The sequence below is a fragment of the Sphaeramia orbicularis genome, chromosome 19, assembly GCF_902148855.1.
Source record: "Sphaeramia orbicularis chromosome 19, fSphaOr1.1, whole genome shotgun sequence".
Taxonomy (NCBI): domain Eukaryota; kingdom Metazoa; phylum Chordata; class Actinopteri; order Kurtiformes; family Apogonidae; genus Sphaeramia; species Sphaeramia orbicularis.
Window position 1 is genome coordinate 17,347,318 of NC_043975.1, and position 26,882 is coordinate 17,374,199.

Sequence of the window (26,882 nt, forward strand, 5' to 3'; positions counted from 1 at the left end):
TTTGGCACTAGGTCAAATGTTAAAAAATACCAGCATCTGTCACCAAGTGTGCATAAAATGCACACCTATAAATCCAACTATTAAATATTATATATTGATTTATTTTTCTGCTCTAATTTGATTTTATTTTTGTAAATCAAGGTCAGCCGTAATCATACATATCAAATGGAAGAAATAGTGCGTTTTAGGCACACTTAGGAGACAGATGCTAGTCTTAGAATTTTCTTTTATTTACAATGTGCAAATTTTAGTTGGTGGCCAGAATTTTAAAGATCATGCAAAAATGAACAACTTTTGAATCCTAACCTTATTTAAATTGTGAAAAATAATATGAAGTTTTTTGAAACAAAGTGCAAAGTGTGCCTAAAAGGCGCACCCGGATACCGGAGAGTTAAACTGATCTTTACTGAATGATTCCCTTTCAGAATCATTTGAAATTGTAGAATCTGCCCAGAACCATTTACCACAATTACAACAACAAAAAAAAAGACTCAAAGTAAACTGTGATTTTTGGCCCCTGGAGGTTTTTGGTTCCTCTCACTCTCTGAGAACCTACTTCCAAATCATTATTTCCTTCTTACTAAGGTGCTGCTCATAGAAAACCGTTCACTCAGTTTGCATTCGTCCATGTCGGTGGGAGTTGGAGGAGGTTAAATGGATCAGAACTCGCTCTCCTCCAGTATCTCCTCCATGGTTTCACCCAGCGTTATCTCGCCATCGCTGCTCGACAGACTCTTCCTGGTGATGAGGTTGAGTCCCGTTGCATCACCGCCCTTCAGCCTCTGACCTTTAACCTCACTCACACCAAGTATTCTACCGCCTCCGTGTACAGCCACCTGGAGCAGGTGAGGGTGTGTTGTGGAAGCTCCGCCCTCGTCATAGGATTCGCTCTGTCTGGAGCAGTGTGGGTGTCGCCCGCGGGTACATTTCCACAGGTGTTTGAGAGGTGTGCTCCGAAAACAGCTCCGGACCTGGAAGTGGTTGGTGAACAGGAAGAGCTGCCAGCGCTTCTTCAGTTCAGCTTGAACCTGAAAGTAGACGAAGATGATCACGAGTTTGTGTCCGTAAAGGTGTAATCCAATACACTTTTTATCAAAATTAGTAAATATCTGTGGTTCTTTATTTAATGTCAAACCATAGAATGTGTTCTATTTAGTGGAGAATGAAGCACTGGTGTCACATTTGTTTTCTGAAATCCCATTTTGAAGCCAGTACTTTGCAATTTGACCATCAATTTATTTATTTATTTATTTGGAGTATGAAGTGCTCATATTTGGACAAAATTGGCAGGATGTGGCAGAAATCAAATGGATCAAGTATTTTTTAAAGAGAAGTTCAGCGTAAAACAATGGAAACAATGGCTTTTCTGAGCCAGTCAGTGTATGATAACTTTAAGATACTCCCACATTGGTTTAATTTTGGAGTCAAAATCCTTACCCATTCATCCTGGGTCTGTAAATGGGAAAAGAGGCTTGAAGTGGTCTAGAAAATAACAAATAAGGGGCATTTTATGTGTATATAACCCCTTAATGTGGTAATTCATATACAGTTGTGGAAAAAAAATGATTAGACCACCCTTGTTTTCTTTAATTTCTTGTTCATTTTAATGCCTGGTAAAACTAAAGGTACATTTGTTTGGACAAATATAATGATAAAAACAAAAATAGCTCATAAGAGTTTAATTTCAGAGCTGATATCTAGTCATTTCCGATGGTTTTCTTGATAATAACCAAAATCACTTCAGTTCTTATATCAGTAGCTATGGCATTGTACTGACAAAAACAGTGCTTTTAGGCATTCCATGTTTTCTTTTCTGTCTGTTTTAGTCACATGATACACACAGGAGTTAGTACTTGATTGCATAACCACTGTTTCTGATGACTTTTGATCGTCAAATCTTTTTTTTTTTTTCCCGTGACTGTATAGTATGTTAAAGTATTTAAAAGTATATTAAATTTTTGCTTTAGCAGATGCTAAATTAAGTGGAGATTGTTCATTTAACTATAGCATACAATAAACAGAAATTTGGGTATGATACAAATTTGTGACAACAGGCGTATTGGTCAAAAAAGTCATGTCTCATGAGATGGAAATGGCATTATTGATGCCACAAAATTATTTTCAGTGTCCTGATGAGATACATATGGAATATGCCTGAACCAGCATTTGGGGGAGTACATACGCTATCGCAGCTGAGAACTGAGGGGTTGAGAAATGGAGGCGGTGAAAAATAGGGAATTGAGAAGAGCCCTGTCTGATCCATGGAAAAAAAACATTGCTGTCCATTTGCAGCCTCTTCTTGTGCTTTTGTTCTCTTTACTACAGCCGTGCATAGCCTATACCTACACTTCCTGAAAACACTATACAGCCGAGTTTATTTGCTCCAAAGCAGTTTATGTACATTTGTTGATTTGTGTTTTATTTTTTAAAGATTCTTTAGTGTGTACATAGCTACAGAATGTTTTGAGTCAACATGAAAACTATAAATTAGAGCAGAATAAAAAAAAGGCTTTAAATATGAATGAATGTATGAATATGAATATGTCTGAACCCATAAAGACCTAGTGTTACTTTAGTTTCAGTTCCAAAATCTTTTTTTTCTCTATATTTAACTTTTCTCAAGTGATTTATCACAATTTCTTAAGGTATAATCCTCTGTATTTTGCATTTTTTCAGTGAACATCAGGTATTTTCCTATATTTAATTCACTGATCATGTAGATTTTCATAAAAACTCAGATTAAAGTTGAAGGTTATTATATCAAAAACAGAGAAAATGGAAGAAAAAGTGACTTTTTCAGCAAAATATATCAATAACTGAACATAAACCAAGTGTGTCCATCCACTATCATGGATCAAACCCCACGAGTTTTACTGGTGAATCAATGTTGTAGAAGATGACTGTGTTTCCACAGTAACTATGGAGCCTCTGAACATCCAAATGGGTCATATCTGATGACCGTGAAAAAATGACAAACTGCATTTTACAATAAATATTTACACAGATTGATAGGATCAGTGGTTCAGAAGTTATTAAACCTTTTAGATCGGTAGATGATTGTGGTCGTCAGTGGCTAAAAATATGAAAAACACGTAGAAACGTACCTCTCCATTGGCAAAACAGTAGAGCACAGCGACCAAAAACCCCTGCAAATCACAATTTAAACGCCATAAATTAAGATTTTGTAGATGCAAATACAAGCATTATTTAATGGTTACTGTAATATGATATAACGTTACCTGAAAAGAACTTAGAGTGAGGTTGATGAAGTTCCTAGCGTAGCGGCTGCTGCCTTCTATGCATTCGTCTATCAGCACTGTAAAGACCACTTCATGGATTCCCAGCAGAGGAATCAGGACCAGTGTTGCTCTGGCCAAACTGACAGGGAACGACCAAAAACATACAGTAAATATTGTGTAAATGGGGCTTTTTAGGACATAATACAGTCAAATATAGGCATGAGATCCAGAGGGAAAGGCATAAAACCATGTGGGGGGAGGACTGGGTGAATGCTATGCATGGAATTCCCTATTGTGATGACATTTATGGTTGAGGGAAATAGGCCTTGTGGGGATGGCATTTAATTTAATGCCAGACATGGGATCCATTAACATTTAAATGTTAAACCGGGAGCTAACTGTACTGATTTAAGCCATCACTCAGGGAATAACACTCAACGGTAGAGTAGAATGGAAGTAGAAATACCTGTATCTATAGTCGGAAAACGTCACCTGGTCTGCTTTTAGTTTTGACAGCAGCAGCATCAGAATCTTGATGAATATAAAGAAAATGACCTGTGGCAGAAATAGAGGCAGGAGTCAGAAAACAGTGATTAGAAAAGTAAAAGTCCATATTTTCTTGCAGCAAAACTAACTATATCATGCCTCATCTTGGCATATACACATGTGCATTACAACTCACAGGTCACAGTGGACCTACAAAAGCACAAAACATTTAGTAAAAGGCATAATATTGTTAAAATTACACAATTTTTCTTGATGAATTTACATTTTTTGTGAAAAGATAGTTTGTAAATGTAAATATTTTCACAATGCAATTTTATTTTAAATTTTTTTTTTTTTTTTTTTTACATTAAAACAGAGAAACAATTTGGAGCTGTCATTGGTTACAGCACAGGTGTCAAACATGGGGCCTGGGGGCCAAATCTGGTCCGCCAAAGGGTCCAATCCGGCCTACAGCATTGATTTATGAAACTGCAAAAATTACACTGAAGATATGAACAATCAATGGTGTCAAAATCAGCTTCCGCATACAAACACATACAGTCCAATTAGATTTCAAATGGGTCAGACCAGTAAAATATTATCACAATAACCTATAAATAATGACAACCCCAAATTCTTTCTTTGTTTTTTTTGGTGTAAAAAAGTAAAATTACATGAAAATGTTTACATTACCAAACTATACTTTTACAAAAAAACATGTAAAAACAAATGTCTTAAGAAGAGTAAATGCAATTTTACCAATATTCTGCCTGTTACTAAATGTTTTGTGCGATTTAATGCACATGTGTAAATAATAAACTGATAAACCTGAGGCAGAATATTGTTAAAATTGTACTTGTTTTTCTTAAGACAATTCAAGTTGTTCATGTAATTCAGATTTTTAAGGAAACTTTGTAGATGTAAACCTGATCATAATATAATTTTCCTTTTTTCACTATTATTATTTTACTGGTCTGGCCCACTGGAGATCAAATTGGGGTGAATGCGGCCCCTGAACTAAAATGAGTTTGACACCCCTGGTTTACAGGTTTTTATACTATTATTTTACTGGTCTGTCTGTGGCCCCTGAACACCCTTGACTGATAATACCTTCAATGTAATATTTGCACCAAAGTTCTAAAAAGTGACCAAATCTCTAAACACTGAATATCTTTAACCCTTTCATGCATAGTGGTCACTACAGTGGACAGCTATTCTACAGCTGTTTTCTTGGATATTCATGGGTTTTGTTGTTTTAGTTCCATATCAGGCAACATAGTGGACTCTTAGGCATCATCCCATACACTGACATTCATACAATTATTGGAACTTTGCTGCTCTTGATAAACCTGATCTGCACTAACATGGTTTAGTGTAAATGAATTGCTAATTGTTATTAGACTCTAATTAACAGTTTTCTGAAACAAAATTTTTTATCTATTTTATTTTTGGCATATCCTCCTGAGACCCAGCAATGCATTTTGTCCTCTGTAGGGGACAAAAGTTTGACAGTTTAACTTTAAAAAATACTGTCCATTGCAAAGGAAATTCTATTTAAAAAAAAAATAAAAATCAATAAATAAAAATAATTTTTAAAATGTACGTGGAAAAAAAACTATTGCATTATGTAGTTTCCAATCAAGACAATTTTTAATGTAAAAAAGCTAAAATTGTCAATTTCCTGGATCTCAGGAGGATATTTTCTCCACGAATTGAGTAATAACTAGTATTAGAGTATGATAAAATGTGAGAAAACATCAGATTAGCTGCATTAAAAATGTTTTTATTTCATAGTTTTCACATTGTAAATCACTCTCTGATGAGTTTTAAATTCATGTTTCTTTGCTTCAAAAATTAAACACATGGTATCCAGCTGAGTAGACAATTTTGTAACTCCACGAAAAATAGGTTCATAAAAATTAAAAAAAAAAAAGCAATTGGATTGTTTTTTTAATGCCTAAAGAGGTATAAAAACACTCAAGAAAAAAATATTGACTAAGGTTCTCATAATTCATGCATGAAAGGGTTAAAATGTAAATGTAAGACAGCATGAACTGTTCCTACTTTTAGTTTCAGTTGGCTGTCATGCTACTACATTGTACAGTAGCTTTACTATCACGAGCCCTCACAAGACCAGGACTGTTATAGCGCATGAAATTAGTGTGAAATTCACATGATTAATGCAACTCACAGGATCAACATGATGCATATTCAGACTTAAAGTTAAAAAAATGACTGAAGAGATAAATTCAATAATGGGTTCAGATGCAGGAGGAGACCTACCAGCACTGACAGAGTGATGGGACCTCTTATAATCCACCAGAACCATCTGTTCACAATCGACCAGCATCTAAGGACAAACAGCGTTCAGAGGACAGATTAGGAGATGAATGATCAAATGTACAGCGAGAATAACTGTGATGTGAAGGTTTATTCACTTACTCTGTGTTTTCATATGAAATCTTAACCACCGTCCATGGCGTCACAAACAGGACAGGCGTTCCTGAAAGTAACACCAACAATAATAACACTGGTCAACAACAAATTTATTGTTTAAGTTTTTTGAGCTGATTTAGGATAATTTTGGTGTGCTGAATCCAAAAATCCCATTGATTTTGCTCAATCAGGTCAACTTTCTGAACTATGCTACATATTGGCTTTTTAACATTTTTGCTTACAATAATGGGCATTTTCACATCATATGATACAAAATTCTTTCATATTTCTTGCAATAAACGAGTTCTGAAGATTTTACTTTTGCCAATTTATGATTAATGTTTTTTTTTTAATATTACAGGTGAATGAAATGGCTTCGACTAGAAGATCTTGCAAAAATAAGCCTGACGTATTCTGCTACAGTTTGTAACACTTAATAAATACATCCTGTTAGAAAAAGATTTTTTTTTCTCTTAAAACCTATTTTGGGTGAGAACTATATAAAAAATCAACTGATAGAGTCACAAAAATGTAATCAATTTTGTGAGAAGATCAAATTTTTCAAAATCAAATGAGCAAAAAAGCCTGACCTGATTGAGAAAAACAGATGTCATTTTTGGATTTAGCGGTGCAAAATGGTCCTAATTCAGTTGAAAAAACCTAGACAACTTGCAAAAAACATTGTTTTGTAACCCAGTGTAATTATTATAGTACATTAATGAAACAACAGAACTTTTACCATTTATTACACATTTACTTCAACCATATGATCTCTACAAAAGTAAACTGACATGTATTCTATATTATTATTATTTTATTATAAACAAATAGCATTAAAAAGACTAAAACTCGCAAAATGAAAACACTTCATTCCTCTACTGCAGGGGTGTCAAACTCATTTTAGTTCAGGGGCCACATTCAGCTTCATTAGATCTGCACTGGGCTGAACCAGTAAAATAATAACATAATAATATATAAATAATGTCAACTTCAAACTTTTCTTTATATTTTACAGTGGAAAAAAGTCAAATTAAACAATAAAAATGTTTACATCTACAAACTGTCCTTTCAAACAATGTGAATAACTTGAACAAACTGAAAGAATAAGTGTAATTTTAACAATATTCTGCCTCAGTTTATCATTAACACAAGTTCATTATAACGTACAGATCACAGTGGACCTACAAATACACAAAACATTTAGTAACAGGCAGAATATTGTAAAAATTACATTTATTTTTCTTAAAACATTTCAGGTTCTTTACATTTGTTCAGATTATTCACATTTTTTTTGGTGAAATTATACTTTGTTTTAGTGTAAGTACATGAAAATATTTACATTTACAAAGAGAAAAATGTGGAGTTGTGTGTATTTATAGGTTATTATGATAGTATTTTACTGTTCTGACTCACTGGAGATTGAATTGATATGAATGTGGAACTTGAACTAAAAGAATTGTTAATTTCTTAATATCTATTTTTGCATTTCACACATTCATCCAAAGGGCCAGACTGGACCCTTTGGCGGGCTGGATTTGGCCCCCGGGCCGCATGTTTGACACCTGTGCTCTACTGTGTCTGTACTTTGCGTGAAATTGGTTCGGAATATTATAGATAGATAGATAGATAGATAGATAGATAGATAGATAGATAGATAGATAGATAGATAGATAGATAGATAGATAGATAGATAGATAGATAGATAGATAGATAGATAGATAGATAGATAGATAGATAGATAGATAGATAGATAGATAGATAGATAGAATTAGGGGAAAAAATGGACAGAAATGCACAAACATAAGCAGCAAAATCAATGAAAAATGAACAAAAAGTGACTAAAAATCGAAAATAAAAACTGAAGCAAATGAACAAAAGTAAGTACAAGTACCACAATGAACAAAAAGAGCAAAATAATTAACAAAATGAATAACAATGAGAAACATATGCAACAAAATGAGGATAGACAGATAGACAGACAGACAGACAGACAGACAGACAGACAGACAGACAGATAGACAGACAGACAGACAGACAGACAGACAGATAGATAGATAGATAGATAGATAGATAGATAGATAGATAGATAGATAGATAGATAGATAGATAGATAGATAGATAGATAGATAGATAGATAGATAGATACTTTATTGATCCCCGGGGGAAATTCAAATTATAAAGTTTATCCAGGATTTTAAAACATGTTAAGTTTTTTTGTTTTTTTTTTTTTTTAATATAAATATCAGAATTAAAAAAAAAAAAAAAAAAGGGCAAAACTACGAAGCTTATGTGGCTCCTCAAAACATGGAGCCTACATTACACTTCTTAAACAAGGAATCCAAAGTCTAATCCAGGGGTGTCAAACAGTCAAGGTTGTCAAAATCATTTTAGATCAGGTTCCACATACAAACCAATGTGACCTCAAGTAAAATAATTACATAATAACCTATAAATAATGATAACTACAAATTTTCTTCTCGAAAAATTATGAGACAATGTGAGTAAGTGAAAAAAAAAACCCATTACTCTATGAAAATATTTACATTTACAAACTATCCTTTATTATTTTACTGGTCCGGCCTGACTGAGATCTATAATTGGGTAAATGTGGCCCCTGAACCAAAAGGACTTTGACACCTCTGGTCTAAACCACTGATATATCAACCTGTTTCATGGCAGAGCTTCGTTCAACTCTCCCTCATATTAACAGAGTGCAAACTCCAAATTGGTGAAAACTGGAATTTATCTTTTGTAACAAGTAATGATACTGTGCATTAAAAATGTGTCAGGGTAGAAGTATGCAACTGAGTTACGAAATGTAGTGAAGTAAAAACATAAGTAAACAGAACAAGTGTTTCCAGGCACAACAAACCCCGCCCCTCGCAGGTATTGTAGCTTATTTTGGCATCAGTCTAGCTGATGTCATCATGTCTGTGTGTGTGGTGATGTAAGCATATCAATTTCCTCTATATATGTGCCAAGTCTGAAGTAAATTGAAACAAAAATGATGTTTTTATAGACATGTGAAAATTTGCCCATTGTAAGTAAATGGGAGAAAAAAAAGATTTTAAAAATTCTTAAAAAAATTTAACTTTGACCTACTTTTCCCAAAATGTAACCACATCTATTTCGGGTCTCTGGCAATCTACAAATCAAATTTGGTATGAATCCAACCTGTAGTTTTGCTGCTAATGAAATTTGAAATTTTGCCCATTATAAGTAAATGAGGGAAAAAAAGATAAAAAATAAAAAAAATCGTAAAAAAATTTAACTTTGACCTATTTTTCCCAACATGTTAAGATATCTATTTTGTGTCACTGGCAATCTATGAACCAAATTTGGTACGAATTCAATCAATAGTTTTGCTGCTAGAGATATTTGAAATTTTGTCCATTAGAAGTAAACGGGGAAAAAAAAAAAGATTTTAAAAATTCATAAAAAATGTGAACTTTGACCTACTTTTCCCAAAATGTAATGAGATCTATTCTGGATCACCGGCAATCTATAAACCCAATTTGGTATGAATTCAACCTATAGTTTTGCTGCTGATGAAATTTGAAATTTTGCCCATTATAAATAAATGAGGGGAAAAAAAAAGATAAAAAATAAAAAAAATCGTACAAAATTTTAACTTTGACCTATTTTTCCCAAAATGTTAAGACATCTATTTTGGGTCACCGGCAATCTATGAACCAAATTTGGTATGAATTCAATCAATAGTTTTGCTGCTACAGATATTTGAAATTTTTTCCATTAGAAGTAAACGGGAAAAAAAAAGATTTTAAAAATTCATAAAAAATGTGAACTTTGACCTAATTTTCCCAAAATGTAATGAGATCTATTCTGGATCACTGGCAATCTATAAACCCAATTTGGTATGAATTCAACCAATAGTTTTGCTGCTAGAGTGTTAACAAAGAAACAAAGAAACAAACCGAACCAAAAACAATCCCCCTTGCCTCTCCTTCAGGGGGCGGGGTATTAAAAAATACTCAGTAAATTACAAATTCTTCCAAAACATACTTGAGTACAGTAGGGAAGTATTAGTACTTTGTTACTATATAAAACTGTTCAGTTCCTACTCACCCCATCCTAGCAGCAGATACTTCTTCAGGAGGCGTCTTTTGGTCAGTACAGCCGTGAAGAGCAGCGTGTGAAGGAAAATGGCCTCCACCAAGAGCCAGAAGTAGTTACAGGCCACAAAGTACTCCATGCACACTTTAGAGAACCTGCACATCAGCACTATCTGTTGAGGAATATGAGAAGAATGGAATGATACACTACTGCTACAAAGAATCACAAACACTTGACTTTGTGTTGAAACGCAAATAATTCTCCACTGGTGATTCTACCGCTGAGCTGGAGTATTGTTTCCATCCGGGGTCGTCCTTGGGTAAGTTGGAGTACATGACGTATAGTATGATCTCCTTAGAAATGACAGCCACCGCTCTCAGGATGAACGACACAAACAGATTCATGTGGATGTAGTTCCGGGTGCAGTGAAGCTTCCTGGTAAACAGATACAGCAGAAATATGAGGAGGACATTGATCTGTGTTTCCTATGCAACGGTAAGAGCATTACAGATGACGATCGTCAGGATGAAGAGTGAGTGGGGGGTTCATAATATGATTTTTAATGAATAACTGAATCCACAATCGTCTTCTTATATTTCAGTGCCTCCTCGTCTCGGTAGTCACCTACAGTTTTTTCAGACTATACGAGTGAAATGACATGAACTAACTTGACATCTTCACGTCAAAGACAATGCAGTAACCTGAGTATGCATGAGTTGAACATGAACAAAACAACTGGATATCACAGTAAGTAATGAGGACATGATGTTTAACCCTATGACGCCACATGTATCATATTTGATACATGAGTTCTGAAGCCCTCTACATGATCACTGTGATATTTTTATTCTTGAAAAACCTGATGTATACAATTAGATACATACAATACATGGATAATCCACCAGGGGGAGGAATTCATTCACCAGAGGCCTTCCCTGTGACACTACAAGATTGTTATTAATGCGCTTTTTTTTATCTTTATACTATCACTGTGTTCTTTGGTTTCTCATGACACGTTCTTATGTCTTGGGCTCACTGTTTGTATTCTTGCAATGAGACTCCTTTCCAGTAATATTGTATAACCCGAAATACCTCTGCTCGATTTAATTTGTTAAATGAAAATGAAAATAAAAATTTGATCGCAAAAAAAAAAAAAAAAAAAAAAGATTGCATTTAATGAGGAAGGAGGCAGAACTTTGCCAATTTTGAAAAGGAATTACCAATTTGTTTGAGATGTTTGTGTTATATTATGTTTTTGTTTGTGCAAAAATAATAATATTTGAGCTTCGAGACCTGATGTATCAAATATGATACAAAATTGAAACTCATACATGGAAATTGATATTTGAAAAAACTTTTTTTTTTTGGTTGTTCAGATGGACCAATAAAGGCTCCAGTTTCAAAGAACTGGAATTTCCTGTCAATGATTTAATGGTTCAGGCTTTACAGGGTTCATCTTTAAAACAATGAAGAAATAAAGAAAAACAAACATCGTATTAAGATGTCAAAGCTTTTATATTCTCAAAATATAAGAGTTTGACTGTGAACACCACTGAACATTGCCATAACAACCAAACTGTACATATATCTGTTTCCACACAGTATAAATTTACTTGTTATTGTAGTTTTTAATGTGTTTGTGTGTGTTTACTTTTTATATGTGCTGCCATTTTGACGATGCTTTTGTTGGATGTACACACAAGCTATATCTTGACCGGTGAAATTGTAAAGTTTGAAAAAAAAAAATGAAAAAAATTGTCTGTTTTTCATTTGAGTTGCATGTGTGAGAGGATTTACAAGTTGAATAATCATTAAATTATTATTGATGTGGAAAAAAACTCTAAGATCCAAAAGTCATTCTGTGTCTGTCACATACTTTGCAGTCATTAGTTTAATCAGGAGTGTTTTATGCCTGAGGATATTTTTCTAAACACATATTTTCGTCCTTCATTTAGAAAAAAAAAAAAAAAAATCTGCTTACATATCATGTTGTACAAAATATATCTGTCCACCATATAAACACAACTAATGATACAAAAAAAAATAAATAGAAGCACTAACATAATTTTTTCCTTGCTGCAGAGTATGCAATATTAACACTTCATATAACATCTTTGCAAGAGTTCTGCGGTAAATTTTCTAACGTATTCAAGATTCAAGAAGGTTATTGTCACATACATATACACATATACTGAGCAATGAAATTCTTACTTTGCGTGTTCCCTTCACACAATCAACGTAAACAATTAAAGTCAACTACATTGAAATCAAGGAAATAAACTGTACTCTAAGCAAGGAAAAATAAATATGTAAAATAAAATAGTACTCTGTCCAAAGAGTAAGTGTATCAAGGTGCAAAAAAACAAAAAAAAAGATTATGCAAAATACAAAATACTGTCACAGTGGTAAGACACTGAATACAAATACAGTCACAGAAAAAAATATTAGACCACCTTTGTTTTCCTCAATTTTTGTTCATTTTAATGCCTGGTACAACTAAAGGTACATTTGTTTGGACAAATATAATGATAACAACAAAAATAGCTCATAAGAGTTTAATTTCAGAGCTCATTTTCCATGGTTTTCTTGATAATAACCAAAATCACTTCAGTTCTTACATCAATATCTATGGCATTGTACTGACAAAAATACTACTTTTAGGCATTCCGTGTTTTCTTTTCTGTCTGTTTTAGTCACATGATACACACAGGAGTTAGTACTTGATTGCATAACCATTATTTTTGATAATTTTTGATCGTCTAATATTTTTTTCCGCAACTGTATTGTTACTGTTGTTTATTACAAATGTGAGTTGCAGTCGTTAGTTACTTCTTCATTGACCCTCAAAGTGCGCAAATATAACTTGCACATAAAAATTTACCTAATAGAAAAATGACAATTTTGCCAAAAGTCTAACTTTTTGATTAAAAGTTTTTGCGCTGGTAAGAGGTGGTTTTTCGGGCGTAGTGCAAATGGTATGTCACGCAAAACTGCAATGGAAAGATCTTTTTTCACAACTAGAGTCAGATGAATTAAAAAACTAGACGTTGACGTATGTTACAACAAGCGAAGAAGAAGAAGAAACATGTCGCGGTATGTGTGGACACACCAGGAAACCCAATCATTTTTTAATTTAGTACAAGATAGAGGGGTAATATATAATAATAATGTATAATATCTATAAATCAACACCATATTTACGTTCGGCACCATGTTTATGGAATGACTTCTTGTGTCATCTCACGATAATAAATAAACAAATCATCGCATTTGTGATTTAATGGATAAACCGACACTTCTGTTTTTCTGACAGTTAGTAAATATTGGTAAAGTTTTGCACAGACGTCCAATGGCAAAGCCACCAGTGATTCAGTAGTCTGATGGTCCATGGATAAAAACTGCTCCTTGTCTGGTTGTCATGAATAAACATATTTTAGACAAAAAAAAAAAGAAAAACAAACAAGATCCAGGGGACTCTAGAAATAACTTTTAATAGTCCCGTTGTCCACTGCTGGATGACCACTGACCTCAACATCCCCATAAGCAGAGTGGCCAGTGTGAGGGAACTCAGGGACAGGGAGTAGCCAATGATGGAGATGAGCCTGAGGGCTGTTTGACGCAGCATTCTGTCCTCCTGGAGACACACACACACAAAAAAAAAAAAAAAACACACACATACACACCGTTAGACAGAAGGACATAGACTGGAACTACACAACCTCAGATGTGTCTAAGAGAGGAGCTCTGGGACAAGAAAGTCTAACTCAGAGGTGTCAAACACGTGGTCCGTGGGCCAAAACCGGCCCACCAAAGGTTCCAATCTGGCCAGTGGGATGAATTTGCAAAGTGTAAAAATTACACTGAAGATATAAACAGTCAAGGGTGTTGAATTTGTTTAAGTTCAAGTAAAATAATATCCTAATAATCTATAAATAATGACTCCAAATTTTCTTCTTAGTTTAATGTGATAAAAAATATTACATGATGCCTATAAATCAGGGGTGTCAAACTCATTTTCTTCCCGGGGCCACATTCAGCCCAATTTGATCTCAAGTGGGCCGGACCAGTAAAATAATAGCATGATAACCAATAAATAATGACAACTCCAAATTGTTTTAGTGCAAAAAAAAAAATGATATTCAATTATGCCAATATTTACGTTTACAAACTATCCAAACAAAAAGGAAGTGAATAACCTGAAAAAAATTAAATTTGTTAAGAAATATAATTGCAATCATCAATATTTCGCCGCGACTTATCATTTAAACATATGCATTACAGATCAGATCTACAAAGGCACAAAACATTTAGTAACAGGCAGAAAATTGTTAAAATTGCACTTAATTTTCTCTAGACATTTCGGGTTGTTCATATTTGTCCAGGTTATTCACATTTTATTGTTAAAGGATAGTTTGTTAATGTAAACATTTTCGTAATTTAATGTTTTTTGCACTAAATCAAAGAGAAAAAATTGGTGGTGTCATTATTTATAGGTTATAATGATACTATTTTTGAGTTTGATGCCCTAAATTGCACTTTGCAAATTCATCCCGTGGGCCGGATTGGAACCTTTGGCGGGCCGGTTTTGGCCCCCGGGCCGCATGTTTAACACCTGTGCTATAAATAATGACAAGTCAAAATTTTTCTCTTTTAGTGCAGAAAAGCCCCATTAAATTATGAAAAGATGTACATTATCAAACTATCCAAGCAAAAAAGAACTGAATTACCTGAACAAATACAAACAACCTGAAATGTCTATAGAAATTAAGTGCAGTTTTAACAATATTCTGCCTGTTACTAAATGTTTTACATCAGGGGTGTCAAACTCATTTTAGTTCAGGGGCCACATTCAGCCCAATTTGATCTCAAGTGGGCTGAACCAGTAAGATAATAACAGTGAAAAAAGTAAAATTATATTATGATCATGTTTACATCTACAAAGTTTCCTTAAAAATCTGAATAACATGAGCAACTTGAATTGTCCTAAGAAAAACAAGTGCGATTTTAACAATATTCTGCCTCGTTTGTTCACATTTGTTCAGGTTATTCACATTTTTTTGTGAAAGTATAGTTTGGCAATGTAAACATTTTCATGTAATTGTACTTTTTTACACCAAAAAAATGAGAAAATTTGGGGTTGTCATTGTTTATAATTTATTATGATAACATTTTACTGGTCTGACCCACTTGAAATCTAATTGGCCTGTATGTGTCTGTATGTGGAACCCGAATTAAAAGGATTTTGGCGCCATTGATTGTTAAAATCTTCAGTGTAATTTTTGCATTTCTCAATATTCATCCCGTGGGCCGGACTGGACCCTTTGGCGGGCCAGATGTGGCCCCCGGGCCGCATGTTTGACACCTGTGTTTTACATGATAAATTAAAGCATAAGATTAAGAAATTTCTTCTTTTTTTTTTTCAGGTTTTTCAATTTTTTTTTTTTTTTGTTTGGATAGTTTATAAACGTAAATATTGTCATAATTCAATATTATTATATGCACTAAAACAAAGAGAAAAAAATGAACTTGTCATTTTTTACAGGTTATTATGCTATTATTTTACTGGTCTGTTCCGCTTGAGATCAAACTGGGCTGAATGTGGCCCCTGAAAGAAAATAAGTTTAACACCCCTGCTCTAACTGATGGTTATTATAGATCAGTTGTCGTAAGTCATTTGTATCAGTGGAAACAGGGGAAAAGGAAGCACACAAATCATCAAATCCAGGCTTTTGGCGACAGCGCTTTAAAGAAGCTGATATTTCACGCCCTGCTCGTCCTCACCGTGTCTTTAAAGTAATGGTGCTCCTGACATTCAGAGTCGTCCCTCCAGGGCTCAGAGGAGTTGTCCTTCTGTCTCCATGTCCCGTTCTCCAGGCATTCTCGGTGTGTCCTCCTGAAACTGTCTGTAGGTCAGTTAGAAGACACAGCAAAGTCAGACATTCTCTGTGTCAAGACCTGACTAATGCAGGTAGATTTGTCCATGTAATCGTATGTCTAAATGACACATTAGGCCAGGTTTTGTCTCAACATTTATTATCAAGGAGTTTGCATGTTCTCCCTGTGTCTGCGTGGGTTCTCTCCGGGTACTCCAGCTTCCTCCCACCATCCAAAGACATGCACTAATAGGTTAACTGGTTAATCTAAATTGCCCATAGGTGTGAATGTGAGAGCAACTCTTTGTCTCTATATGTTCAGCCCTGAGATGAACTGGCAAAATGTCCAGGGTGTACCCCGCCTTCGCCCCTATGTAGCTGGGATAGGCTCCAAGCGACCCCCGTGACCCTAGTGAGGATAAAGCGGGTTCAGAAAATAAATGAATGAATGAATTTATTATCAACACAGGAACTAGTGTGTCCTTTAAAAGCAGTGAAAAAAATAAGGTGATGCTGAAGTGACTGAGTTTCCATTGATCAGATCTTACAATGTCTATATAAAAATGTTGGTTTTGGTCTCAATAACCAATTTTTTTGTCTTCATGATAACTTTACAGTGGGTGAATTTCTACGAAACTAAGCTTAGCCCTTTATCAGGCAAGTAACTATTTTTGGCTTCTTTTTTTCTTTTTTTGTGTGTATTATTATTTTTTTCTTCCTTGAATTTTCATTTCTATATTATGTTGTGCAAAGAAGTCAATTAGTAGCAATCGGAGGCTTGTACCATTTCCATATTTGAAATAAATCGATTAAAATAATAATAATAATAATAATAATAATAATAATAATGTTTATGTTTATGCATTTGGCAGACGCTTTTTTCCAAAGCGACTTACAGGGGAAAACCAAATAAATTACTCAATCAATCAAATTTTATTTATATAGCGCCAGATCACAACAAAAAGTTATCTCATGACACTTTATATATAGAGTTGGTCAAAACCAGACTCTAAGCCAATTTACAGAAACCCAACAGAATAATAATAATAATAATAATAATAATAATAATAATAATAATAATAATAATAATAATAATAATGTGGATGTTGACATGTGTCTGGATCAGCACTTATGTTGGTCTAATGTTCTAAAAGTGATGTTCTAATGTTTTAAAATACATGCTTCTATCACCTTACATGTAGTTTTCTTGTATTTTTTTTATACATACTTCTTGTATTATTTTTTTTGCCACTTATGGGTAAGGAACCAAATATAGTAACTTCACTGACCTTGATTTTCTACATGACAATAAAAAATTTTGAAAAATTTGACAATTTTGTGAAATTTTTCAAAATTTTCAAAAAAAGAAAAATTTAGATGTTAATTTTTGTTCCCTGTAATTAAATGTTATTAAATGTTAAAAGTAAATAAAGGTTATTAATTAAGCTGTGAACACTTTATAAGTCATTATTAAACATTAATGAACTTAAACGGTTTTCATACATCGATTAGGGTTATGATTTGGCTAGGTTGGTGCAGTTAAATCTTGTTTTTTGTCCCTTATTCAGTCAACATCTTGGACAATTAATGAGATACTAGAGTTTATAAAAATGTGTATTCTAAGATTTAAAGGGGTCATATTTTGCTAAACCCACTTTTATTAGTCTTTGGTTCATTTATTTGTGTATTTGGACCCTAATAGTTCATAAAGGTTGAATTTGAACCCTCCAGATGCTGCAAAGCTATCTTTATGTTCATTCCGGCAAAAATTTAGTGGATTTCTACAACCTGTTTCAATTCCTGCTTAAGTTGTTACGTCTATAACTAGTTACATCACATTTGCACATTTAAGGTCAAGACTTCCGACGAACATTTCTCACAGTATGACATAATTATTTATCAGTAGCAGCGGTTGTAGTAAAAACTGAAAATATGTCCAAACTTTGAGCTGATTACCTAAAATGTTCAGTTGTTAGCTGTATTAACGAACGCAAGTGGTTGGTTCATTTGCATTTAAAGGGCCAGCGCTCAAAATAACCTTTCTGGTGTCATTACTCAGAAATAGGGTTGAAGATGGACCTGTGGAGTTGAATTAATGAAGAATTCAGACTCAAACATAGCCTTTACAGTTTATGTAGACCACAGGGAAATGTTTTAAAATGCGTAATTCCATTTAAAAAAGCAAAATATCACTCATTTAAGTGTTGAAACATATAAAACAAACATATTACCCTCTTTGATCCACGGTAAGTAAGAAGGACAGGGGATGGACACGTTCCCAGGAGATGAATGAGGCCAACATGCAAATGTGTCGAAGGTTCCTTTACAGTACACATCTGCAACACGAAAAGCAGCATCTCAAATTTTTCTTATTAAATTAAAGATGATTAACCCATAAAGACCCAAACAGTTACTGATCTAAACTGTTTAATAACTGTTGATCCACTAATCTTATCAATGTATGAAAATAATTGGTGTAAAATACAATTTGTCATCGTTTCATGGTCATCAGATATGACCTATTTGGACGTTCAGAGGCTCTGTAGTTACCATGGAAACACTGTCATCTTCTACAGCATTAATTCACCAGTAAAACTCATGGAGTTGGATCAATGACAGTGAATGGAGACACTTGGTTTTTGTTCAGTTAATGAGAGATTTGGCGAAAAAGTCACATTTTTCTTATGTTTTCTCTGTTTTTGATATAATAACCCTCAAATGTAATCTCATCATGATTATTAAAGTACCTGATCAGTAAATTAAATATCGGAAAATACTTGATTGTTACTGGAAAAATGCAAACTATATGGGTGCTTCTATAAAACTGGTCCAAAAACAGGACAGAGGGGTTAAAAATTCAAACCAGATGTAGACTCATGTTATCAAGCAAGTTTGGACGCAACTATTTTTCAGATAAAACACATTTTTATATCATTTTACATTATTTTTAAAGGTAGGGTAGGAGATCCAGGAAAAAATGGTTCAAGCAAGCTACATTTTGAAAATACACAATTCAAAAATCCAAACCCCTTTCTTCAGACATCCCCCCGAAGCCACGCCTCCAGAGTACCAGTTTGAGCTTGCAGAGGGAGGAGGGACAAATGGCAGTTGAGTTTGATAGACATATCACCATTCAGTCATTTTGATGGGCCAGTTAAAATGATTGGATGGTGTTTTTTCAGTCCTGTCCGTTCCACAGGCGACTACATTTTTTTTTTTATTTATGTGTTAGAGCATTTAATTAATTGGTTGCAGTTGGGGTGTGAAGGGGATTTTAAGGAATATAGTAAAAAATGCTCCAGGAAAACATCTCCTACCCTACCTTTAATACAAAAATCCACGTGTAACATGGTCAAAAGGATACAAAAATTACAAGCTGCTTTTTTTTTTTGTATATGTATGTTTTTATTATATCGCAGGTACATTTTGGGAATCGAAGTAAATATACAAGGCAGAGTGTTTGACAAAAATGAAAGCTATTGCAAAATCATTTGCAATTTATATGTGTTTAAATGGGCAGGTTCTGTATGTAACGCAAGTGGACACGATGGGTTACATCCAAAACCTGGAATGAGACTGAGATTTATGAAAAGCCCGCATGTCTGGATTAAAAAACCACTAGGATCATCAAATTTAACACAGTGTCTTTATTTATATCAGTATATAAGCCATGCTTTCCAGATCAAATGCACTGACATATGGGCAGCTTTTCCTGTCCAATTTTGGTCCTATTTTTGGCCCCAATATTTGATTAAAAGTTCAGTAATTTTGGGATGGGATGGCTTGGAACAAGAGTATAATTTTTTTGCATTTTTCTGAGGTCATCATTAGGTACATCCTGGGGGGAAATATGTCTAAATTTCTCTTTTATTCTTGGGTCTGAAAAGATGATAAAGTGCCAGGTTCCAAAATGAACCCAGTTTCAGAGAAGCACCCATAGAGGATAATATTATGATATATAGTGATAAATCACTAAAGAAAGATTGAATATGGACAAAACGTTCAGCAGGACACTCACCATTGTCTGAGAATGAGTTTGTTGCCAGAGTTCTGCTGCAGTTCTCCCAGTATTCAGTCCGTTTAGCGATCAGACTTTCAAGCACTGAGGCCGTTACCTGAAATGGATTTAGAATGAATCTAAATTACATATGAGACATAACAGAATAGGAGTACTTCACTTTTTTCATTTACAATCCCAGCACAAAGGACTGACTATGAATTCAGCCACAAGTTTTGCTGCTGCAGACATTCATCTGTAAAACTCTGCTGGGTAAACTCCCAGAATACCTCAGTAATCTTCTTTCTGTTAGCTCTAGTAGTTTTCATTTACGTTCCTCCAGGTGGTTACTTCTGACTGTTCCCCGAGTTCTGACAGACTTTGGAAAAACAGCATTTTCCTGCCATGCACCATGGTCATGGAATAATCTTCAAAAACTGTAAAACTACACATATTCATTCCTATTAATGATTGTAAAAGTGTCATGGAGAATGCAGTGAAGGAGGAATGTCACTGTTTTTCTTGATGCCATTATGGTTGAATAGTTGGTATTGTGTTTTATTACCGCCACTAGGAGGTATTTTTATCACTTTGCTTTGTGTGTGTGTTTGTTTGTTTGTTGGTTTGTTAGTAACTTTACAGGAAAACTATTCCAACCATCTTTACCAAATTTTACCCACAGATCGGCCTAGGCTCTGGGACGAACCCATTAAATGTTGGGCCAAGTAGGCCAAAGTTCAAGGTCACAGCAAGGTCACAAAATCTCAAATTTTCCTATCTCTCATCATTGAGCAATTTTTGAAAATTCATAAAAAAATTCAAAACAACTCCGATGAGCCTCCAATTTGATCCACCTGTAGCTTGTAACAATATCTTGTATCTGGCACAAAATTTTCCACATCCACTGTGGAATGTGGACTCTGTGGACATTTACATTTAACACTGAAAATCCCATTTACGACACATTTTTCATTAGAACTCAACAAATATTGATTGGAATTTAATATCATTTGACAGACACATGACTGGTACCGAGCTTCAGCTTTTTCTGCTGTATGGAACAACCCTGAAACTGTTTAATTTAAAAAGAAATAGGCGATCCACACATGCACACCGTTCGGGGTGCTTGGTCACTACAGTAGACAGTTATTCTACAGCTGTTCTCTAAAATATGCATGAGTTTTGTTGTTTTAGTTCCATATCAGCTGACACAGTGGACACTTATGCACCATCCCATACACTGACATTAATTTAATTTAATTTATTTATTTCGAACATGCAACAAAACAAAAAAAACAAAACAAAATAAAAACAAAATAAAACATTCAAATGGACAGAATCTATCCCCAAGCACATACAAGTCTGAATTTTGCATGATCGAAAAGGAGTAGGAAGAAGTATAAACTTATTTAATCCTACCCCTTAGTGCTTTTACACCTTTATCACTAACTTGATACAAGAATCATATTACTATAACTTTGTTGTTCTTGATAAACCTGATCTGCAGTGACATGTTTGAGTGTAAATCAATTGATAATAAAAATTGGCAATATGATAAAATGTGAGAAAACATCAGATTAGCTGCATTAAAAATGTTTTGATTTTATAGTTTTCACACAGTATATCACTTTCTGATATTTGCATTCCTTCCTTCAAAAATTAAACATATGGTGTCCAGTGGAGTGGACATTTTTGGAACTCCACCAAAAATTATGAAGGTCGATTTGTTTCTTTATTGCTTTAACCAAATATATATATATTTTTTTTCATTAAAAAAAAAAAAATCACTTCAATCAAAGAAGAAAAGTGTTCAAATGCAATTTTTTTGGGTCGAAATTGTTTTTTTCATTCAAACACTTTTTTTAATTGAAATTGTTTTTTCACTCAAAGCAATAAAGAAACAAATCTACCTTCATAAAAAAAAACAAAACAAAAAAAAACAGGTTTGTTAAAAAAAAAAAAAAAAAAAAAATTCAATTGCATTTTTTTTTCATACCTAAAGAGGAATAAAAACACTCAGGAAAAAAATCTCGACTAAGGTTCTCATAATTCATGCATGAAAGGGTTAATGAGATTTTATAAGCTTTTAATATCTAGGTCTGTGTGTGCATCTTCTGTCTGAATGTGCTGTTGTATAAAGGTTGCAGTTTTTGCATTTAACCACTAGATGGGGGTGTTTAACCAGGACTGTCTTCATTGTACAAAGAGGACACTTTGACTTCCACCTGTGTGTAATGTTTAATTCATATGGACAATTTATCAGCCTGGTTAAATACATTAGTGTCAATCCTGCAACAATGCAAACACACCTCTCTATTTAGTCGTGATGTTTTGGTAGTTTAGGCAGTGTGAGAGTGTTTCCTGGACTAAAGGTGATTGTATTTGACAGCTGCTGTGTTAACTAACGCACAGTCATAAATTATGAGTCATCCTTAATTTGCCGTCATTACAGAAATAAATGAGCTTTTCTTTGTCTGAGATGCAACCGGAGGCCTGTGTCTGTTATTATTCAGCGCAGAGGCTGAGGACAGCGGCGTCCCTCACAGTCTTCACACCCCAGTGAGGAAACAGCTGAACCCTGATCAACACCTTCTCCGGGTCTGAACGCCGGCTTATCCACCACCTGGGCCTCAAAGGTTTCTCACGTGAGATGGCTGACAGAGGACGTTTCAATTCACTGATGCTCATCTTGTCTAGAAGCTGAAAAACACAAGAGCTGCCGTCTACCTGTCGTCTCCCACGGGACCCAACCTGTTTGGAAATCCAGTCCTTGGATAATTCACTCCAAGATGAAAGCGGTTTTGTTCTAAAACTATAAATGTTCCATGATTTTATCTTGTTTTGAAGTATTTTTTTTTCCTGGTCTCCCTTGATAAAAGCATTGTTTTTATTCATGATTTTCAAAACAACTTGTTTTTCAAGCACAACACATTAAATCCTATTTTCAGGGAAGGATTTATAATACTACAGAATATGCATATGAGCGGTGAGACCCTATGTATCCCAAAATCCAGAGCAAAAAAGAATGTATTTAGGATGGAAACAGTCTTTGTTTTTTATTTCTCACTGGTAAATTGTCCCTGTTGTGTTTTGTGAGAAATTCAGCTTGTATAGTTGCCTCAAACTTGGTTCTTTTGTTTCATGGGTGCAACTTTATACATGTTTATAACTATATTGTAAACATTTTACCTACTGATCTAAACTGTTTAATACCTGTTGATCCACTAATCTTATCAATACATGTAAATAATTGGTGTAAAATGCAGTTTGTCATCTTTTCATGGTCATCAGATATGACCCATTTGGATGTTCAGAGGCTCTGTAGTTACCGTGGAAACACCATCATCCTCTAAACATTGATTTACCAGTAAAACCCACATAGTTTGACTGATGACAGTGGATGGAAACGCTTGATTTTACATTCAGATATTGATATCTGTGCTGAAAAAGTCCCCTTTTGTTCAGTTTTCTCTGTTTCTGCTATCATAACCTTCAACTTTAATCTGAGCTTTTATGAACATCTACATCAGGCGTGTCAAACTCATTTTAGTTCAGGGGCCATATTCAGCTAAATTTGATCTCCAGTGGGCTGAACCAGTAAAATAATAAAATAATAACCTATAAATAATGACAACTCCAAATTTTTGTATTTGTTTTAGTGTAAAAAAAAAAAAAAAGCCATTAAATTATGAAAATACTTACTTTCATAAACTATCAAAAAAAAAAAAAAAAAGCTGAAAAAACTGAAATTTAAATTAAAAAAACGTATGAAAATTTAGTGCAATTTTAACGATATTCTGCCTCCACTTATCATTCGTCCATGTGCATTATGGATCAGATCGACAAAGACACTAAACACTGAGGAACAGGCAGAAAAGAGTTCAAATTGTGCTGAATTTTCTTTAGACATTTCAGGTTGTTCATATTTGTTGAGGTTATTCACATTTCAGTGTTTCAGGATAATTTGTAAATGTAAATATTTTCATAATTTAATGTTATTTTCTGCACTAAAACAAAGAAAAAAAAATTGTTGTTAATTCTAGATTTTTTTTTTTTGCTTAATTCAAGATTTTTTTTACTTAATTGAAGAGTTTTTTTTTTTTTTTGGCTTAATGCAAGATTTTTTAAAACTTAATTGAAGATTTTTTTTGGGCTTAATTCAAGATTTTTTTTTACTTAACTGAAGATTTTTTTTTTGGCTTAATTCAAGATTTTTTTTTACTTGATTGAAGATTTTTTTTAGCTTAATTGAAGATTTTTTTTTTTTTTTTGCAAAATTTGAGATTTTTGTTGGCTTAATTGAAGATTTTTTTTTACTTAATTGAAATTTTATTTTATTTTTTGGCTTAACTCTAGATTGTTTCCTTAATTCAAGCAAATTTTTTTTTGCTTAATTCAATTCAAGACTGTGGAATTTTTGCACTTGGCAAAAACATCCTAGGGGCCGAACTGGACCCTTTGGCATTTGGCCCCTGGGCCGCATGTTTGACACCCCTGATCTACATGATCAGTCAATTAAAAATAGGAAACTCAGATAAGATAAGATAAGACTAAAATAAAGGGTGATAAATCACATAAGAAAGGTTAAATACAGAGAAAAAAAAATATTTACATCGTCATAAGTTTCTGTGTCATATGCATGTACACAATTTTATTCTCATTGACCAAACATACAAAGCCTTAGAATGTCTTTAGTTCACATTTTTGAATTTTAATACGTATAAATGGCATACTTGTAACATAAATATATATCAGATAAAGTGGACAGGTGTAAATGGTATTAGTTGACTTTGACTTACAACGGAAAAGACTAAATCAGAGACATATTAATGAGTTTTTACAACCTAATTATAAACCATTTATAAAAGGCCATTAAAAGTAAATTTGGCCTGTGAAATTTTGCTGTAAACACTGATTTTCAATAATATATCATCAATGCATATGGAAAGTTCTTCAGCAATCACCTAATTCTGACAATGTCTAACTTAATCCAACAGATTGCAGATGATGCATTTAAGGGGTGATGCAGTTTAGACTGAGTTTCATTCACATCCTTAATGCAAACTAGAAGAAAATCCGTCTTTAACCCATACAGACCCAAACATTCACCATCAACCAAAACCATCTACTGATATAAAATGTTTAATACCTGTTGATCCACTAATACTATCAATACATGTAAATAATTGGTATAAAATGCGGTTTTTCATTTTTTCATGGTCATTTGGACGTTCAGAGGCTCCATAGTGAACGTGGAAACACCATCATCTTCTACAACATTGATTCACCAGTAAAACCCATAGAGTTTGATCAATGACAGTGGATGGAAACGTCTGATTTATGTTCAGTTAATGATGTTTTTGACTGAAAAAGTCACTTTTTCTGAAGTTTCCTCTGTTTTTGATATAATAACCCTTAAACGTAACCTCAGCAGGATGATTAAAGCACATGATCAGTAAATTAAATAAAGGAAAATACCTGATTGGCACTGAAAAAAGTGCAAAATAGAGAGGATTACATTTTGATAAATCACTACAGAAAGGTTAAATAGAGAGAAAACTTCATTTGGGAACTGACATAAAAGTAGCAGCGAGTCTTTATGGGTTAAATAAAGTCTAATACATGCATTTTGTCCTGTACTTCTTCAACAGTCTAAGTAAAATTTCCCTGAAACAGTGGATGCTACAAAATGTGACTAAATTAAAGGTGTAGTGTGCGTCCACAGGCACACGCCCATGTGTAGATTTACCTGGTAGTTGTTGATGATGCATTTAAGGGGTGATGTAGTTTAGATTGAGTTTCATTCACATCCTTAATATAAACTAGAAGAAAATCCATCTTTAACCCATACAGACCCAAACATCAACCAAAACCATCTACTGATGTAAAAGGTTAAATAACTGTTGATCCACTAGTACTATCAATACATGTAAATAATTGGTATAAAATGCGGTTTTTCATTTTTTCATGGTCATTTGGGCGTTCAGAGGCTCCGTAGTGAACACGGAATCACTGTCATCTTCTACAACACTGATTCACCAGTAAAACCCATAGAGTTTGATCAATGACAGTGGATGGAAACATCTGATTTATGCTCAGTTAATGTTTTTGACTGAAAAAGTCAATTTTTCTCAATCTAATTATAAACGTAATCTCAGCATGATGATTAAAGCACATGATGAGTAAATTAAATAAAGGAAAATACCTGAATTGCACTAAAAAAATGTAAAATACAGACGATTACATTTTGATAAATCACTACAGAAAGGTTAAATAGAGAGAAAACTTCATTTGGGAAACGACATAAAAGTAGCAGCGAGTCTTTATGGGTTAAATAAAGTCTAATACATGCATTTTGTCCTGTACTTCTGCAACAGTCTAAGTAAAATTTCCCTGAAACAGTGGATGTTACAAAATGTGACTAAATTAAAGCTGTAGTGTGCATGTGTAGATTTACCTGGTGGTTGAAGATGATGAAGAGCAGTGTAGTCCAGGGCCTGTTGTGCCAGGTTGGCAGCAGGGTTGGCATGATGCTGTTTGTTTACATTGAAAGCAGTTCTGGTCGGTTTGCCTCTTTACACCTCAGCCCTGGACTCTGCAGGCCGCTCATTCATCGTCGCTCTATCTTCAGTCTCAGACTCAGCACGACTCATTTGGATCTGAGCTCCACTTCCGTTGCAACAGCAGAAAATAGGAATCTACTGAAACAATTTGAAGCTTTTTTTTTTTCTTTTCAGGAAAAGCTTCCCCTTTGGATGTGATGGTTAACTGGTCTTG

General features: G+C 34.0%; 1 protein-coding gene across 1 annotated transcript; it reads right to left on the reverse strand.

Moving 5' to 3' along the window:
• Window positions 1-571: 571 nt before the first annotated feature.
• On the reverse strand, window positions 572-26,636 carry glp2r (glucagon-like peptide 2 receptor). The gene is made up of 13 exons (XM_030121886.1): window positions 26,563-26,636; window positions 20,127-20,223; window positions 18,340-18,444; window positions 16,017-16,138; window positions 13,763-13,869; window positions 10,514-10,670; window positions 10,248-10,407; window positions 6,168-6,228; window positions 6,009-6,075; window positions 3,706-3,794; window positions 3,240-3,378; window positions 3,105-3,146; window positions 572-1,028 (listed from the first exon to the last, which is right to left on the reverse strand). Exons 1-13 carry the CDS (start codon window positions 26,632-26,634, stop codon window positions 660-662), a joined length of 1,587 nt encoding a protein of 528 aa, XP_029977746.1. The 5' UTR covers window positions 26,635-26,636; the 3' UTR covers window positions 572-659.
• Between the last annotated feature and the right edge of the window lie 246 nt (window positions 26,637-26,882).